The 15,773-nt window shown below is 41.3% G+C and overlaps 1 protein-coding gene across 1 annotated transcript in view; it reads left to right on the forward strand.

Annotated features, from left to right (window-relative positions):
• The first annotated feature begins 5,990 nt into the window (after nt 1-5,990).
• STX12 (syntaxin 12) overlaps nt 5,991-15,773 on the forward strand; it is a 42,801-nt gene continuing 33,018 nt past the window's right edge. Inside the window, exon 1 of the mRNA XM_030324971.1 lies at nt 5,991-6,212. Coding sequence (XP_030180831.1) covers nt 6,095-6,212 — 118 coding nt within the window. The 5' untranslated portion in view covers nt 5,991-6,094. The remainder of the gene's footprint in view (nt 6,213-15,773) is intronic.

Consider the following 15,773-nt stretch of genomic DNA (forward strand, 5'->3'; position numbering starts at 1 on the left):
GTGCTCGGGCTGGGATTCTGGAAGTCCAGTAATGCTGACTGGAGCACTGACCTGGGACCCCTCCATATATAGCTTGGCCTTCCCCAGCATGGTGGGTCAAGGTAATCAGACTTCTTCCGTGGTGGCTCCAGACTCCCAAACACAAGTGAAGGGATTCAGTAAACAAAGCTGCAGATGCATACATTTTCTGACCTGTCCTCAGAAGTCACATTACCTTACTTCTGCAGTACTCTATTGGTCGAACAGAAGTCCATCCAGACTTGAGGGGAGCGGACATAAATCCCTTCTCTCAATGAGAAGATGACAAAGTAGAAGAGCACGTTGAATAGCTATTGTGGTGACTATCTTAAAAAACATAATCAGCCAAGAAAGGGAGTAGATTTTGGAACCAGACTAAAACTAAGAGAGCAAGGTAGAAGCTGCAATGTCTTTCATGATCTACCTTCAGATGTCACTCTCCATCATTTCTACAATAGCTTACTGGTTACAGAGGTCAAATTATTGACACTATTCAATGTGGGACGGTGTCACCCATGTGGGTACATACCAGGAGGTAAGAATCATTGGGGTCCATCTTGTAGGCTGGCTACCACACTGCCCTTTGGCCTATACGATTGAGTAAAACCTCTAGATTTTTAAGCCAAAAATGAAAGTTATCAATTTGGGGAAAGCAATTCGTATTCCTTAGCTCTTACTGGAATCAATGACTAATTTGCCTACTCCCGTTTGCCAGGTTGTCTCTGCAACAGGGTTATCAATTCTACTTGAAAAGTGACATCGTGTCAGGCTATGGTTAGCTCTGAAGTCAGGCTGCCTGGGTTTGAGTTCTGTCTCTACTTAGGGTTGTGAGGATTAAATAATATAAGAAGTCTTTAGGACAGTACTTGGCACATAGCATGCGCTAGATTTTGCAAGCGATTATTTTGGATGGCTTCTACAGAATCTACATTTTCTGTCTCCTGAGAGGGAAAGTAATAGAGTCACACATTGGAATAAACATGGATGTTCACTTGTTTTTTGCTTCCATTGTTACCTTATCCCAAGATCACTTTTAGGCCCTCAGAACATTCATGCAACCCACAACTTGTATATCCTTTTTGCAACTCCACACTACCCACCTCATGAATGCCACTTCATTGCGCTGGCTCTTCTCATCGCACTGCCTTTTTTTTTTTTTTTTAAGTTTAATAAGATATAATTTGCATACAATAAAATTTACCCATCTTAGTATATAGATTAAGGAGTTTTGATGGATGTATACAGTTGTGTAATCACCACAATCAAGACATAAAACATTTCTGTCAACCTCAAAACTGCCCTTATGCCCCTTGGCAGTTAATCCCCTGCCCCCAACTCCATCCCACCCCGTAACCGTTAATTTGATTTCTATCCCTACAGTTTTGCCTTTTCCGGAATGTCTCATAAATGGAGTCACACAATATGATTGTGTGCCTGACTTCTTTCATTTAGCATATGCTTTTGAGATTCGTCCGTGTTGGGCATGTCTCACTAATCCATTCCATGTTTCAGTAGTCTGATCCTTTTTATAGCTGAATAGTGTTCCATTGTATGAATGTACCACAATTTGTTTACCTATTCAGTAGCTGATGGAAATTTGAGTTATTTCCAGCTTTGGTTTATTATGAATAAAGCTGTTTTACACATTTATGTACAGATCTTTATATAAAAATGTGTTTTCATTTCTCTTGGGTAAAATACCTAGGAATGGAATTGCTGGATCATATGGTAAATTTGTTTTCATCTAAAAAACTACCAAACTGTTTCCCAAAGTGGCTGTAAGATTTTGCATTTCCACTAGCGATGTATGATGAGTCCTAATTTGAATGCAGCCTTCACTGCAACCTAAGTGAATGCTGTATCTCCATTGACCCTTCCTTCCCATTCCCTAGAAAGATTACCATATTGGTCATAATGACACTCTATTTTTAAAATATGAAACTTATTTACTGAAGCATAGCATACTTCAGAAGAGGACACATCACATGTATATGACTTGATGAATTTTCACAAAGTAAACACATACATATAATCACCACCCAAATCAAGAAAGACTGCTACCAGCATCTTAGAAGCTCACCTCATGTGCCCATTCCTAGTACTCCCTCTCGTTCTTTTTTTTTAAAAAAAAAATTTTTTTAACGTTTATTTATATTTGAGACAGAGAGAGACAGAGCATGAATGGGGGAGGGTCAGAGAGAGGGAGACACAGAATCTGAAACAGGCTCCAGGCTCTGAGCTGTCAGCACAGAGCCCGACTTGGGGCTCGAACTCACAGACCATGAGATCATGACCTGAGCCGAAGTCGGCCGCCTAACCGACTGAGCCACCCAGGCGCCCCCTCCCTCTCTTTCTTAAAACTAACTACATACTATCCTGACTTTTAATAAAATGATTTTGCTCATTTTGAATCTAAGAAAAATGGATTGATACAGAATGTACTCATTTTTGTCTGGCTTCTTTGGCTATGCATTATGTTATTTTTTTATTTTATTTTTTTTTAAAGTAGGCGCCACACCCAACGTGGGGATTGAACTCACAACCCAGAGACCAAGCGTTGCATGCTCCACTGACTGAGCCAGCCAGGCGTCCCACTATGTATTATGTTTGCATGAGTTCACCCACGTTGCTCACATAGCAGTAGGACATTTATTTTTGTGTTCTCTAATACTACTACAATTTATCTATCCTACTGTTGATGGACACTCAGGTTATTTCCAGGTGGGAATTAGTAAAAATAAATGCTTCTCTGGCCTTCTTCATAATAGCCTCAAACTGGAAACAGTCCATATGTCCATGAATAAGAGAATGGATAATCAAATTGTAGTATATTTGTATGATAAAATAGTACCCAGCAATAAAAAAGACCAAACCACTGATATATGCAATATCATGGATAAGTCTCAAAAATCTTATGTTAATTGAAATAAGCCTAACACTAAACATACATAAAATATGACTCCATCTCTACGAAGTCCAAGAATAGGGAAAACAAATCTGTAGTGATAAAAATTAGAAAGTGATTTCTGGGGATGAGGGAAATTGATTAGAAAGGAGCACAACTTGATAGAGCAACATGCATAAACCTGAAGTTTTTGATGTTTTTGTTTTTGTACAACTCTGACCCATTTGCTACATTCCTCCCCCCCCCCCCATAAAATATGTGATAGAAAGGAGCACAGCTCAAGGAAACTTCCCTGGATTATGAGGAAATATTCTATATCTTGATATGGGTGCTAGTTCCATGGATGCCTACAAATGTCAAAATTCACTGATTTGAACACTTAATATCTGTACATGACATTGTATGGTATGTCAATTATAACTCAATAAAAATAAATCCATAAAATGCTTAGTCCTAAAAATGCTATTATGAACATTCCTATACTTGGTTTTTGAAACACATAGGTATTCATATCTGTTGAGTATTTAGTTAGGGGTAGAATTGTTGTGTCATAGAATATGTATGAATCACAGCTCTGAACTTAATAGCTGTATAGCATTGGGCAAGTACCCAGAACCTCCAGAGAACACCAGATTCCTTATCTGTTACCAAGGAGTTAATCTCACATTGATGGGTGCAAACCATGAGAATTGTTTTTGTCAATTAACAAAAGGACATAATGCAGAAAAATCACAGATTTTCAGAATATTTGCCATTTAAAAGATCAGTAAGAATGGAATATTCCACTCCTGCCTGGAGGATTTGAGTTACTTTGACACAGAGGAGCAGCCTCGATTTCCAACCCAGGTGCAGAGCTTCAGATAAGGGGTTTCCAGATACAACATTCCACATTTATCCTCACGTTGTAGTTTCCAAGGAAACAAGATCCCGAGTCCTCTTGTTAGCTCAGGCCTGATGATAATCCCCTTACATGTAGCCTGCTGTGCTTTGAGGCTATCAAAACACTGCTTCTTTTAAATTTTACCTACACTCCATCTTTCCCCCAAATCCTAGAATAACTCTATCTCCTCCTGTGCTAGGTGAGATGCCCCGTGATTTCTCTGGTGTGCAGTCTCCCTTGCAGCATTAAGTTGATAAGCCTAAGTTTGTCAGACCACAGGTGGTCTTTATCAGATAGGCTTTATCTTGGGGGTTACCGATAAGAATTGTAAAAGGTGTTCACATTGCCTGGATAGGTATTTAAAAAATGGTAGTTATTTTTTATTATTTATGTATAAATATAACAAATGTGCATTTGACATCTAGTATTTGCAAGACATAAATGTATTGCTTTGGCAGATAGCACACAATAGCACAAGACACAGATAGAAAACCACTTTTTATTGAGATGGAGAAAATACAGGCACCTGGGTGGCTCAATCAGTTGAGTGTCCAACTTCGGCTCAGGTCATGATGTCACAGTTTGTGAGCTTGAGCCCTGCACTGGACTGGCTGCTGTCAGTACAGAGCCCGCTTCTGATCCTCTGCCCCCGCCCCCTGCTCCTCCCCCCCAGCACTCTCTCTCTTTCTCTCTCAAAAATAAAACATTAGAAAAACACAAACAAAAAAACAACAATAACAAAACCCTACGTCTTCAGTTCCTAGGATTAAAAATACCTTTACTGAAGTTCACCTTAAATAGAGTCAAATGTAAATGAAAAATACTCAAGACTATTTTATAGGTAAAAAAGTACAATTGACATGATTTGCTATAAGATTTGACATATGGATCTAAGAAATGGTAGCGTTTTACTAACCAGAATCAGAGCCCCCAAATGTCATCTGTACCTTTCTGTACAGAAAGAAATGCTCTTATAAATGCTGCACAGAAACAGCTTCGCTTACAAAATCTCTAAGGCTGAACGCAGGCTTATTCCCTCATTTGGGGTCTCCTCCCAAACAGGCAAACAGCTTCCTCTCTTTGACCTTTCCCAGACATTTCAAAATAGGCTGGGGTGGGGATGGGTGGAGAACTCAGGAAATAAACACTGCCAGTTCCCCCTTCACTTCTCCCTATCTTGATCTCTTCCCAAACCAAAATCCTACCGACGTCTGCCCATTTACGATAAGCTCACAAAATGCAGTCTTCTGTGGGAACATTGAGGTCATACATTCCAAATAACTTACAGAATGATTTTTAAAATTTGAGAGTCTAGTTCTCCCCAAAATCCTGGTTTGAGATACATAGTAAATTAAGAGGCTATTTGGGAAAGATTTAGATGGAGAATGAGTTTAGGAATACGAGAATGCATTTTAGGGAAGAAGCAACATGAGGATGGAGTTGTCTTAGTGTTTGGGTTTTGCAGTCAAATCTCAGAAAAGCAAATTGACTGCTGTGGTCTTAATTTTCTAAGTTTTGCAAAAGAAAAGAACTTACTTTGTCGAAATACTTTGCTTCAACATTAAAAAAAAAAAAAGATTGTCTATTATTTATCCCGAAGGTAAAAATATAGTTAGAACATTGTCCCTTGCTATGATAGAGCTTATGAACAGCGAATTGCAGTGAAGATTCATACGTAGTATGTTCTCAATAAAAATATTATCATCGCTTTATTGTTTAGATTAGAAGAGGGGTGGAGGAAGAAATAAAAGCCGTCTGTAAACCATAAAAGTGCTCCGCAAATACTATGAAAGCCCTACAGGATGGAAGTAGAGTGAGGGATTTCAGGAGTTTGGTTACGGATCTGAGGGTCAAGGTTGTCGAATTCTCCCATATTTGGGCCTGAATTCTCAGACTAGGATGTTAGGGCTGAGATCATCGGTACAATTTTATGCTAATCGAAAATTCTTGCCTCCTGTCACCGTGCTCTGGCGAGCAACAACACTGTCACACCAGCTCCTCCAATCCGAGCCCCAACCGTATGACGTCATCGCCCCGCCCCATTTCTCCAAAGCGGATGCGTCCTGTCTCTAAGCTACTGTCCCGGGCACCAGATCCAGCGCCGCCTGCGCAGTGGCCCGGGGCGGGACGGACGCATGCGCGCTGCGTGGAGGTGGGGCTAGTGCGCACGCAGCCCTAGCCCCCTCCCCCGCCCTTTCTCTTCTCGGTTTCCCCGTCAGGGTGCGGGTCCAGTCTGGTGGCTGCTTCCGGTAGGAAAGCGCTGCAGGGCGAGTCGGCCTCAGTTCCTCATCATGTCTTACGGTCCCTTAGACATGTATCGGACCCCGGGGTCCTCAGGGCCCCAGCTCCGGGACTTCAACAGCATCATCCAGACGTGCAGCGGCAACATCCAGCGGATCAGCCAAGCCAGTGAGCCGCGGTACAGGGCTGGGGGGCAGGGGCCGTCCCGGGCACAGGCCTGGGTGAGGGTGCCGGGACGCGGAGCCCGGCCGAGGCTACGGCCAAGGCCACACCTGAGGCCATCTCGGGCTCTCTCCTGTGGGGGCGGCGGGTTGCCATCCCCGAGTCTATCAGGCCCAGCCTCCCCGAGGGTCCCGAGCCCCAGCTGAAGCTTGAGTTTCTTCTCTGGTGTTCTCCTCTCACGGTCTTGGGGCCGAAACAGCAGTCCTGACAGCCCTAGGGTGGGAGGGGTGTGTGTGTCACCTCGGGAATAGTGAGTGAGTTGACTTGGCGCAGTGGTCAGCCGAGTTTTTCCTGTCATCCGCCTTCCCCCCCACCCACCTCTCTTTCCTCTTTGGCCAGTTTGGATCAGGAGTTGTTTACTGATGTAGATTTTAGGTTTACATTCCGCTCAGCTTCTTGCTCCTTGGAAATTAGCAGCTTTCAATTAAGGGAAGTGGAGAGGGCATGTGTTTGGGCGACTTAATACCCAGCTCTCCCTGTGATGAATTTGGAAATCAGATACAATAACTTGTATTTGAGGGACGAGGTGACATCTGTTTTAATAAAGCGAATTCACCGAAAACATTTGGATTTACATGATTTTGTCTTTTGTAGCATAAGATGTGCACGTATTTTTGGATTTCAAGCCGATGAAGTTTTTGCATTCCTTCCCTATTTAGCCGCTTTTTTGAACAAATCTCGTACACAGAGAAGCTCAGGGACTTGGCCACATTCACACAGCAAGTAAGACATGATAGAGTTAGTGGCGGATTTCAGAATGTCATTGCTTGTCTTAAAACCACCTCCCCATCATTAGGTTCTGAGTAGGACTGATTGAACTGATTGAGTCAAATACAGCCTATTTCTTGTGCTTGAAAATCATCTCAGAGCCTTATAAACAGGTCAGCAGCACAACTTGACTTGGAAAGAATCCTCATTTATTATTGTGTTTTTGTGAGCTTGGCTGTACTCTTTTAATAGGTAGAACTCAGCTGGTCCTGAATTATAATTACGTTCTATATAAAGAGGGGGGAAAGTTTCTGATGAAGAGTGTGAGACTGGGTGATATGGAAGTGGAAGGAAGAATAAATATGTGGCCTGTATATTATAGAAATTAAAAATTAATATGACCACTGGTTAGAAAGTATAGTATTTTGTGTTGTAATTCCTCCTTTTGTGAGGGAGCTGTAATACCAGTTAGGTCACAAGAGTCTACTTCAAGGCTGAAAGTTTATTGTTGAGGCTAAAAGTAATCTTAATGTCTGAAATATTCATCCTACGTGGGGTTTTTTGTTTGTTTTGTTTTGTTTTGTTTTGTTTTTTGAGTATTAGGCATGTGGTAAGTGTAGGAACTGGCATGGATTCTTTCAACAGGGAGCCTGTGGAGTTGTAACAACTGAAATACAAAGTTGCAAGTGATCAGTACTACAGAAGAGGTATATAATAACATTGTGCAGGTGTTCAGGGGAGAATGATACCATTTTCATTTGGGAGGAACCTGGGAAGGCATTATGGCATTTGAGCTAGGTCCAGAAAGTGGTGGGAAGGATTCGAATTTTAGACAGTAGAGAAGGGAATAAAATGCACAAGGCATGCTGGTGGGAAAGTATGGGGTATATATAGGAAAGTAGAGTGATTTAATTTGGCTGCGGGAGTGGACTCCAGAAAGTAGTGGAGAATTGGGTTGGAAAAGTTAATTTGGGGCCCAAACCTGAAAGGCTTTAAGTGTTAAACTAAGGGGGCTTGGATTTAATTCTTTAGGAGTATATATATTGAATTGGAAGGGAGAGACTGGAATTAGAGACACCAATTAGGAGCTGTGAAAATGAAAAGGAAGGAAAGGATAGGCTTCTTTGGTAATAGACTTGACAGGATTTAGCTGTTGGTTGGGTGTTGGGCTCAAGGGATCATTGGAGTCAACTGTTAATAACATTAATAGGTTATTTTTGAGTACATGCTGTGTGCCAGGCAATGCAAAAAGTGCTTTATATGCATTATCTTATTTTTTTTTTTAACTACTATGTGAAGTAGCTACCAATATTATTTCTTTGTATGGGTTAGGAAGCGGACTGAGAAAGTTTAAATAATTACCGAGCTAATAAATGGCAATACCTGAATTTGAAACCACATCTGTCTCTTATGACCAGTAATTAGCTTTTTTATAATTTTTAATTAATATTACAGTTTGTAGCAGCCCTTCAACTTACAAGTGACCTTTTTTTTTTTTTTTAACTCTCCATAGGAAAGTGGGGAATACCTGAGGCCATAGAACTTTCTCATGTGGTGTGTCTAACCTCCCTTGCTAGATTGTTAGCTCCTTTGAAGAAGCATGGGGCATGACTTATTCATCTTTATATTTCTAGTACTTATCTCAGTCCCAAATATATGATAGATTCATACATGTACTGTTCAACAAATATTCTTTGAGCACCCTCTGTGCGCTGGGATTGGAGTGATGAACAAGACAGAATTGCTGCCCTGAGAATGTGTGTGTACCTATGTGTGTGTATATACATATATAAATATCCAGTAATGATTAAATGCCATGAAGAAAATAGGGTAAGGGGATGGAGAATGAAGAGAGAAAGAGGGTGGGTGTTCTGTATTTTAGATCAGATGGTTAAGGAAGGGCTCTGTGAGGAGGTGATATTTGAATAGACACCTGAATGAAGTGAGGGAGAGAGCCATGTGAGTAGCTGGGGGAAGGCATTCTAGGCAGACGTTATAGTAAGAGCAAAGACCTTAGTGTGTTCAAAGAATAGCAAGGAAGCTAGTGTGGCCGGACTGCAGTTAAAGAAGGGGAGCATAGTAAGAAAAGAAGTCAGGGACGTAGCCAAACATCGTATCATTTAGGGTCTTGATGCCTTTAAAAAAAATTTTTTTTTAATGTTTATTTATTTTTGACACAGAGAGAGAGAGACAGAGCATGAGCGGGGGAGGGGACAGAGAGAAAGAGGGAGACACAGAATCAGAAGCAGGCTCCAGGCTCTGTGCTGTCAGCACAGAGTCCGACGCAAGGCTCGAACTCACAGACCGCGAGATCGTGACCTGAGCTGAAGTCGGACGCTCAACTGACTGAGCCACCCAGGCACCCCTAGGGTTTTGATGCTTAATAAATAGTATATTTAAAGTGAATGAGGTTTTTCTACCATCTTTGAACTCTTACTGCCTCAGTTTCCTTGTACTGGGTGGTACCTACCACATCTTATGACCCTAGGCAGCGTGAGTTGGAATTCTTCCCTTAGGGTTGCTAGATGAGGAATGGGGAATTTGAAATTAGTAGGGTGACATTGCTTCTACCCTGTTATGAGGTTGGTGACTTTCCCCAAACCTCTCCCAGACATGGCAGACATACTAAGTATACACTCTGAAATTGAGCTCACAGACATATACCCATGTCCAGAGAGCCCTGCAAGCACTCTACCCATTGAAAATTTGAGAGAATAGCTATTCTTTTTTCTCAGCTGTCCTGCCACAGATGTAGGTTTGGAATTACTGAGCATATCAGCTGAAATATGGCAGGCCACCATGTGAGTTGATATAGATACAGCTAAGGCTGACTGCCTGGTACAACAAGGGTTGTTATCAGTATGTGTGGGGTACAGAAGAAATATACTTAACTCTGCCTATTATGGAGTGAAAGGTCTGGGCAAGTATTGCTGTGTCAGATATAGGAAAAGACCTAATAGCCTCCAAGTTAGCTTTGCTTCCAAGAACAGCATTGCTGTTCTTTAATATTGCTTATTTATTGATACAGTTTTTTAACTAAAAAAAAATAAAAGGCAGTTGAATTTTTAAAACTGATTACTGTGAAATCCCATGGGTTGTCTTTCAAAGTTATTTTCGCATTTGCCATTTGCTTTTTATTTCATTGCCGTCTCGTAATTCTTCATGATGTCAACATGTGTATCGCAGCAGCAAACTCTCAGTGTCTCTGTTTCCATTCGTATTCATCCTGATAATGTATCAGCAGTATGTCTAAAATCCTGGCTTGTTTTTTTTAAGTATATTTACTTATTTTGAGAGAAAGAGAGACAGCGTGAGTGAGGGAGGGGCAGAGAGAGAGGGAGACAGAGAATCCCAAGCAAGCTCTGCACTGTCAATGCAGAGCCCGTTTCAGGTCTCAAACTCATGAACTGCAGGATCATGACCTGAGCTGAAATCACTGACCAAGCCAGCCAGGCGCCCCTAAAATCCTGTTTTGATTATACCACTCACCTCCTCAAGAGCCTGTGGTGGCTCTCTGTTGTCTGCTGCATCATATCTTAACTTTCTTTGTTTTCACTCTTTGTCATCATTTTTTTTTTTAAGATTTTATATTTCAGCCATCTCTACACCCAAGGTGGAGCTTGAGCCTACCACCCCAAGATTAAGAGTCATTTGCTCTAGGGGTGCCCAGTTGGCTCAGTAGGTTAAGCGTCCAACTTTGGCTCAGGTCATGATCTCACAGTTCGTGAGTTCAAGCCCTGCATCAGGCTCTGTGCTGACAGCTCAGAGTCTGGAGCCTGCTTGGGCTTCTGTGTGTGTGTGTGTGTGTGTGTGTGTGTGTGTCTGCCCCTCCCTCACTCACACTCTCTCTCTCTCCTTCAGAAATAAACATTAAAAAATTTAAAAAGAAAAAAAAGAGTCATTTGCTCTACCGACTCAGTCTCTGTCATCCTAACCCAAATTAGCCGTATTTTCTACTTATCTTCACTCTTTGCTATAAGCAGGTTATTTTTCTTAACATCCTTAAACACTGGTTTTTGCTTCAAGTTTTTGCACCTTCTGTTCCTCCTTTCTTTAATATCTTTCCCTACCTCACTATCTAAATTATACAAATCCTCTGAGTTGTGCTTAAATCCTACCCCTTGCAACTAAGCCTTCCTTTGCTTTTGAAAGAAAGTGAAGTCAGAAGGGGCATGAGCTTTCAGGTTACCCCTTCGGTGACTGAGCCCTAGCCCCTCTGTGCACTGTTAACCTTGGGCAGCTTATTTCCCTTTTTTGTTGCAACCCCAGGTGTGAAATGAATGGAATTGTTAAAATGGGGCATTTGAAAGTAGAGTGCTTGGCACATAGTAGACATTCAGTAAATGGTGATATTATTGGTCGAATCTCCTGCCCCACTATGCTTTAGTAGCTAGGTGAGCAGTTTCAGGAGTCACACTGCCCGGGTTTGAATCCGAGATCTGCTTCTTACTTACCTGTGTAGACATACTGCTTTACCGCTCTATTTCTCAATTTCCTCATCTTTAAAGTAGAGTAAAAAATAATCTACTTCATAGGGCTTTGAGAGTTGAATGAGGTAATTATGAAAATTGCTTAAAACAGCACCTGCAACATAGTAAATGTTTAAGAAATGTTAACTATCCTTTTATGTTGTTGTTTTTCTTTGAATTTACAGGCACTTTTCTTTCACAGTTTAGCATTTATTTATATTCAGTATTCTTTAACTCGTTTTTTGTTTTTTTTTTTACCTTGTCATTCTAATTAGAGAGATTACTTTTAGTTTACTGGGGATAGAGACAGCATGCATTGTATAGTTCTCTTTAGCTCCGGTGTCTGGCACAGCAATGGTTATGTCATTGGCATTCAGTATCTACTTAATTGATGTTATCATTGCTGAGTATGTTGTTCTTGGTCTTGAGTCTGATAATAATAGCTATCCTTCATTGAGTTCTTTTCTGTGCCAGACACTGTTCTAAATTTAGCCCCGTATTATCTTATTTTATTCTCTCAAAAACCGTATGAGAGTTCTCTTGTTATTCCCATTTTTTAGGTGAGGAAACTGAGGCACAGAGGAGTGGAGTGTTTTGCTCAAGATAGGAAAGCCGAGTCGGGGCGCCTGGCTGGCTCCGTCAGTGGAGCATGTGACTCTCGATCTTGGCATCATGAGTTCAGGCTCCACGTTGAGCATAGAGCTAACTTAAAAAACAAAGAAAGAAAAGAAAAGATCATAACACTAAGGAGTAGTGGAGCCAGGAGTAACACATAGGCGGTCTTAATTCAGAGCCTGTGCTCTTAATTGACCATTACATATTTTGACCTTTGATATTTAGTGCTCATGTTCAGTTTGGTTTAGAGCTTTCCTATTATAATAGAGTGGCTACTTTTTTTAAAGTCAGGTCATTTTCGTTGTATGAAAACAGAATATAAACCTAATTTTCAGAGTAACACTGAGATGACTTTATTGTCTTAATCACCACATAGGCCTTCATTTTCCCATTTGGTGTAAATAATGTTTTTTCTTTGAATTTATATTTGTTTTTTTAATATACTATGACAGTAGTTGCTTTGATATGACTAGACCTTGATTTGGATTTAGGTTCATTCGGAGATTCAGATTCTGCTTAAAACTGATACCAGCTGAAAGTACATAAAGAGTGTTCAGTATAGAGTAGTTTGCAGTGTGGATATCAACTGTGATGTATAATAAGTTGATTTGTTTTGTAGTCTTCATAAAAGTTTTAGCCAGGACATGCTTTTAAAAATAGGATATCGGTGATGGAACTTGAGGTCTAGTTTTAAAAATAACAAAATTGCTTACACAGAACTGAAGGACTTGTCTTTCCATTTGGCCTAGTCATCTGGTTTCCAGGATTATGCAGCATTTCATAGAGGATTCTTTTCATCCAAAAGGTTGTAGCAAATCAGTCTAAGGTAAAACTTTTATTTACTAGAATGCTTAGAAAAAGGGTTTTCTCATTAGTCAAGATGACCAGAAAACCCTTTTAGATTCAACCCATTTAATAAAAATCTTTCCAAAAAGTATCACTTTACTTTTTGATATTTTATGTACACTCCAGTGAAAATAACTATATATGTGAACAATTCTATTCCTTTTTGTGCCTTAAGCTCATTAAGGGGTGAAATTCTTCAATGGAAACTAGATGGCTCATTGAGTCATTATTTGTGTTTTAATGTTTATTTATTTATTTTTGAGAGAGAGAGAGAGAGAGAGAGAGAGAGAGAGAGAGAGAATTCCAAGCAGGCTCCCCAAAGCCGAGAGCCTGACCCAGGGCTCGAACTCACAAACTGAGATCATGACCTGAGCCGAAACCAAGAATCAGATGCTCAACTGACTGAGCCACCCTGGCGCCCCTCATTGAGTCATTAGTTTTTAGTAACCCCCTGGTGTTGGTGGTTATGGAGGGCAGTATACAAAAAATTCTGTTTCTTTGGATTCTAGTAAAGTAAGACACTACTCCCCTTATGATTTGAGTTTTGGGGTATCTGATACCTGAGTCTTGCTGGAAACTTTTAGGAAAATGCTTTAATATTCAGGAATTTAGAAAGAATTGATGGAGGCATAGATTGATTTTGGTGCTTAGCTAGCAAATGGCCTTATAAGTCCCCCTCTCCTGCACTTTCATAACCCTCCCCCAACAAATTCAGGTAACCTCAACAAACAAGAGAAGTCAGGAGAATCTAGATGAAAAAGTTCTCAGCTGAGAATACACAAAGAACAACTGATTTTAATTGATTTTCCCCCCATGTGCTAGAAAATTCCCACTGCTCTCTAGGGTATTTAATAAAGCTTAAAAAAAATTTTTTTTTACATTTACTTATTTTTGAGAAACAGAGTGAGACAAAGCATGAGCGGGGGAGGGGCAGAGAGCAAAGGAGACACAGAATCTGAAGCAGGCTCCAGGCTCTGAGCAAGTGGTCAGCACAGAGCCTGATGCAGGGCTCGAACCCACGAACTGGGAGATCATGACCTGAGCCGAAGTCGGGCGGTCAACCGACTGAGCCACCCAGGCGCCCCTATTTAATAAAGTTTTTAAAGTTTATTTTATTTTATTTTTTTTATTTTTTTTCAACGTTTTTTTAATTTATTTTTGGGACAGAGAGAGACAGAGCATGAACAGGGGAGGGGCAGAGAGAGAGGGAGACACAGAATCTGAAACAGGCTCCAGGCTCCGAGCCATCAGCCCAGAGCCCGACGCGGGGCTCGAACTCACGGACCGCGAGATCCTGACCTGGCTGAAGTCGGACGCTTAACCGACTGCGCCACCCAGGCGCCCCAAGTTTATTTTATTTTTTAGTGATCACTACACCTAACGTGGTGCTCTAACTCACGACCCTGAGATCAAGAGTTGCATGCTTGTCTGACTGAGCCAGCCGGGTGCCCTGGGTATTTAATAAGTTTTGATAGATGATTAATAACTTGATACTTTGACATATCTCTAGCGTTTCTAAGGAGAGTGCTCTACTTTATAAAGACAGTCAATGATAGGAGCTCTGTTTCCTTGAACTTTTTAAAGATCTACCTTAATGTGTCATCATATATTCAACCAACTATTTTCTGGAGGGGGGAGTGTGTGGGAGGTGTGTGTGTGTGCGCGCGCGCGTGGTTACACAAATACAAAAATGAGTAGAATGTGGTCCCTGCCCTCCAGAGGCACAAACTCAGTCCAGTCTCATCTGTACACACGTGGAACCTCTCTAAGCCAAACTCTGGCTTGCCAAAAACATTCCTTGGTTACATAGCATCGTTCTGGGACTATGCTTATTCATATTGTTGAATTTTAGCATTGAGGAGTGATGGGAATACTCGGAGATCATTTCATCCTTACATAGTTGTAAATATTTTATGAGGAGGGGCGCCCAGGTGGCTCTGTTGGTTAAGTGACTGACTCTTGGTTTCGGCTCAGGTCAAGATCTCACAGTTCTTGGGTTTGAGCCCCACATCAGACTGTGCTGACAGCACACAGCCTGCTTGGATTCTCTATCTCTCCCACTCTCTGTGCCTCCCCCACTAATGCTGTCTCTCTCTCTCAAAATAAATAAACTTAAAAAAAAAGGGGGGGGTGCCTGGGTGGCTCAGTTGATTAAGCATCTGACTTCAGCTCTGGTCATGGTTCGTGAGTTTGAGCCCTGTGTCGGGCTCTGTGCTGACAGCTCAGAACCTGGAGCCTCCTTCAGATTCTGTGTCTCCCTCTCTGTCTGCCCCTCCCCCACTCACACACTCACTCTCTCTCTCTCTCTCTCTCAAAAATAAATACTACAAAATGTTTAAAGAAAAAAGAAAGAAAAAAACGAGATTTTATAATGAGAAAACACTTCACCCCCACAACTAGTATTATAACGATAGTTAGTACTCAATATATGCAAGTTAAACCTGAATGCCACAGACATTTGGTGAAAAGAAACCCAACTACATGAAATGAACTTGGTTGGTGCCATACATCTAGTTAGTGGTCAAATCTGGCTTAGAGGTCAGGTCTCAATTATTCCTCGCTCATGTTCATTCATAGCTTTTGTCTTAAATAAAGTGTCATGATATAAAAGGGAGGTTAACTCAGTCAACAATGACTTATGTACCCACTGGGTGCCTGGCACTCTGCTGGACTCTGGTGAGTACACAAGAGTGTTCCCAAAGGTGGGAGGGAGTTGGGAAGAGAACAGGTTAGAGCAAGGGCATCAGCCTACCTGGAGCAGAGAGCTGTTCGGTTGGGGAGTTATCAGATAAGCAGGGTGGGGCTAAGTGGAACACTGGAATTGAGACCTGCCCTGTGTTACTTCATTCTGTTTCCATTTAGCGTCAGC

Source organism: Lynx canadensis, chromosome C1, assembly GCF_007474595.2.
Source record: "Lynx canadensis isolate LIC74 chromosome C1, mLynCan4.pri.v2, whole genome shotgun sequence".
NCBI lineage: Eukaryota > Metazoa > Chordata > Mammalia > Carnivora > Felidae > Lynx > Lynx canadensis.